Consider the following 3,228-nt stretch of genomic DNA (forward strand, 5'->3'; position numbering starts at 1 on the left):
CTGTACAGTCAGAGGGAGACAAAAGAGCTGTTCAACCACACTTGGGATAGAACCAGAAGACTTTGCTGTGGTGGGAGCAGTCTGTACTCCCAGCTTTGTTAGGAATAGTTAAGTGTGTGTGGAGTGGATCATGAGTGAGCTGGGGTGAGGAGTTGCTGCTGAAGGATGGAAACCTGCAGCATGGGAATGAGGAACCCAGGAAAGAAAATATCTGCTTCCACCATGTGGCAGGCCCAGAGAGCACAAAGCCACCCTGCCAGAGAACTGTCGTGCCCCTTCCTCCCTCTCTCCTCTCACTTCCACCCGTGCAGCAGGTGGTCAGAGATGGGCAGAAACTTACCACTAAAATGGCAACTTTGCATCTTAGCTGAGGAGGGAGAGCAGAAGTCTTAATTTAAACGAAGTTTGAAGCATTGATTAATACCTTGCACTTAAACTCTTAATTTCTGAAGAGATGTGGTTTGTGACTTAAGAATGTGGTGTGGATTGAATGTCCTCCCAAAACTTACTGAAGCTTGATCCCCTTTGACACAGTGTTAAGAGGGTGGGAAATCCGACTATGGTATCTGAAAGGTGGGGCCTTTAAGAGGTGAACGGATCATGAGGACCATGCTGTCATGAATGGATTAATCTGTTTGTGAAGTAATGGGTTAATTGTTTAGTGGACCGCTGCAGGAGGGGCACTGACGGCTTTATAAGGAGAGCGAGAGTGCACGTTAGAGAGCTCTTGCCGTGGCATGCTCTCGCCGTGCTTGCCTGCATCGCCGCAGGACCCTGTAGAGAGTTCCCACCAAGAAGAAGGCTCCTACCAGTTGTAACCCCTAGACTGTAGACTTCCTAACCTCCAAAACTGTAAGAAATAAATTTCATTTTCTTATAAATTGCCCAGTTTTGAGTATTCCGTTATAAGTGACAGAAAACAGACAAATACAGAGTGTTTTGACTACCGCATGAGAATGAGCAGAAAAACAACAGGACCTGCCACATTTCCATCCAGGGCAAGGGAAGACCCCCTCCAATAAATCAGTTTAAAGGGACTTGGGGAAACAAAAATAAACGTAGGTTTTGATTACACCACACATGCTTGTTCAATCATATATGTTACAAGTGGAAAAGCATCAAGTCAGGGTGGAAAGACACAGTCTGATGATGTCTGTGATTCTAAAAGCGTCTGTACCAACTAATACAAAGAGAAGAGATAGTCAATCCTCTTGCTCATAGAGAAAAAATTCCTGCATTTGACATTTCATGTCCCTAAAGTTAGTTCCCAGTGTCCCCAAACTTAGTTCCTAGTTTCTTTCTTGCTAGTGCTGCCGTTAGGCATAGTGATGCTGATGATGAACCCATAGAAACGGAAGCCCCCCACCATTAAGCATCCAAGTCAGCTGTCAGCCTGACCCCCCACCCTCACACACCGCAACACACTCTGTTTATCAGGATTTCCAGGGGACATAAGTCTACCTCTGTGCTGCAATCTCGAATCCCTCACAGAACACAACTATTTCACACTCAAATGGAGTGGAAAAATTCAGGCAAATATTTGGATAATTCCATTTCAAGAATGCTTTTTTCCTTGAAATTTCCATTTAAATTAAAAGTGACTTTTTTTCTTTTGGGCCATGAATTATCCAGATGATTTCCACAATTTATACATAACAAATTTTGTGTAGTTGAAGGAAAAATAGTATGTTCGGTACCAGCCAATGACTGTTAATTATGTCCTGCCATGAAATTCCCCACTTATGGGAGACTTTTCATCTCTACTAATAATCCGTATTTGTTTGTTCTTTGATGCAGAAGCCTCTTTTCCTGTGTAAACTCCAAACAGAACTATTTTATGCCAGCAAGTGCTTGAATATTAGTGCATAAGATCTTTCAGTGCTTTTCCATTACTACGATCTCTGTGGAATTATCTACTAAAAACACATATGCCCATTAGCAGATACTCTATTATCAATATAAAAATATCAACATTGTAAAAAAAAGTGCCAAATTTGGCAACTGTCATAAGTGTATGCAATATTGTCTGTGATACTGAATATCAGTAAAATCAATAAAATAACAGAAGAACTTGGATTTATCTAAAACAGGAGAACAATAAATGCTCCTATGGCTTCTTTTAAGAAACCATATCATATGAGTTTATTCACATTGTTATATGAATTGAAACCATTGCTTCTTTAAAATGCTTGAATGTGGTAAGAGTTAGCAGAGCCTTTCTATTTGCCTCACACTGACCCTAGAGTTAAACATTCCAATGAGGGTATCACTCTTGAGCTACTATCTAAATCCTGACATGTGGCTTATGAATTACGAAGAGGCAGTTGTCATATTAGAAGGAAGCAGAGGCCATTACTGTTTGCACTTGTCTTTCACAGGCTCTGAACACATGGATTTTATCTTTTTTTGTTGTTTCTAGGGTTACAGTGACTGCAATGTGCAACATGGACTTCAGCCGGTTTCCCCTGGACACGCAGACGTGTTCGCTTGAAATCGAAAGCTGTGAGTGGACTGTGCCCAGGCATTAGCACCAGCTCCTGAGGAGTCCTGGACACCTCTCACTCTCAGTAGCAGGAACAGGATGTGTTCCTCATTCATGACTATGCTTTTAAGGTGGTTTTTTAGATTGAAGCGAAGTCTAGGGTAGTTTTAAAAATCAGGAACAAATTTAGGAATAAAACCTTCTATTCCCATAATTGATGTTTTTAATGGGCCTTTGACAATGGTTTTAAACTTTGTTCTATGAAACCTTAAGTTTTCAGAGTTCCCCAGGGAAACTGCTTGGGGAAGGGGAGTAGAGGGCTAATCAAACGTGGGTCTCCTTCCAAGCCCTCAGTCCAACACACACACACAGAGTCTATCCAGAGAGCTCATTTTTAATCTTTTTTATTGTTCTTCTAATACAATTTCCACTGAAGAAAGGATTTCCTGGCAAAAATAAGTTTAACAACAATTGCCCACCACTGTAAGTTCGTGTGGTGGTTGAGACTCTCAGGTACAACAGAGGGGCCTCAGGAAACTTGCACACACAAGGAAGTCCTGGAAAAGTTAAAAAACAGGCACAGGTAACAAAAGAAAATGACAAATTGGACTTCATAAAAAATTAAAAATTTTTTGCATCAAAAGACACTATCAGGGCTGGCCCGTGGCTCACTCGGTAGAGTGTAGTGCTAATAACACCAAGGCCACGGGTTCAGATCCCATATAGGGATGGCCGGTTAGCTCACT

General features: G+C 41.6%; 1 protein-coding gene across 1 annotated transcript in view; it reads left to right on the forward strand.

Moving 5' to 3' along the window:
• The first annotated feature begins 2,411 nt into the window (after positions 1-2,411).
• The window catches only part of GABRR1 (gamma-aminobutyric acid (GABA) A receptor, rho 1), a 15,808-nt gene continuing 14,991 nt past the window's right edge, over positions 2,412-3,228 (forward strand). Inside the window, exon 1 of the mRNA XM_008581240.1 lies at positions 2,412-2,502. Coding sequence (XP_008579462.1) covers positions 2,436-2,502 — 67 coding nt within the window. The 5' untranslated portion in view covers positions 2,412-2,435. The remainder of the gene's footprint in view (positions 2,503-3,228) is intronic.

This window comes from Galeopterus variegatus, unplaced genomic scaffold (genome assembly GCF_000696425.1).
Source record: "Galeopterus variegatus unplaced genomic scaffold, G_variegatus-3.0.2 Scaffold2306, whole genome shotgun sequence".
NCBI classification, from domain to species: domain Eukaryota; kingdom Metazoa; phylum Chordata; class Mammalia; order Dermoptera; family Cynocephalidae; genus Galeopterus; species Galeopterus variegatus.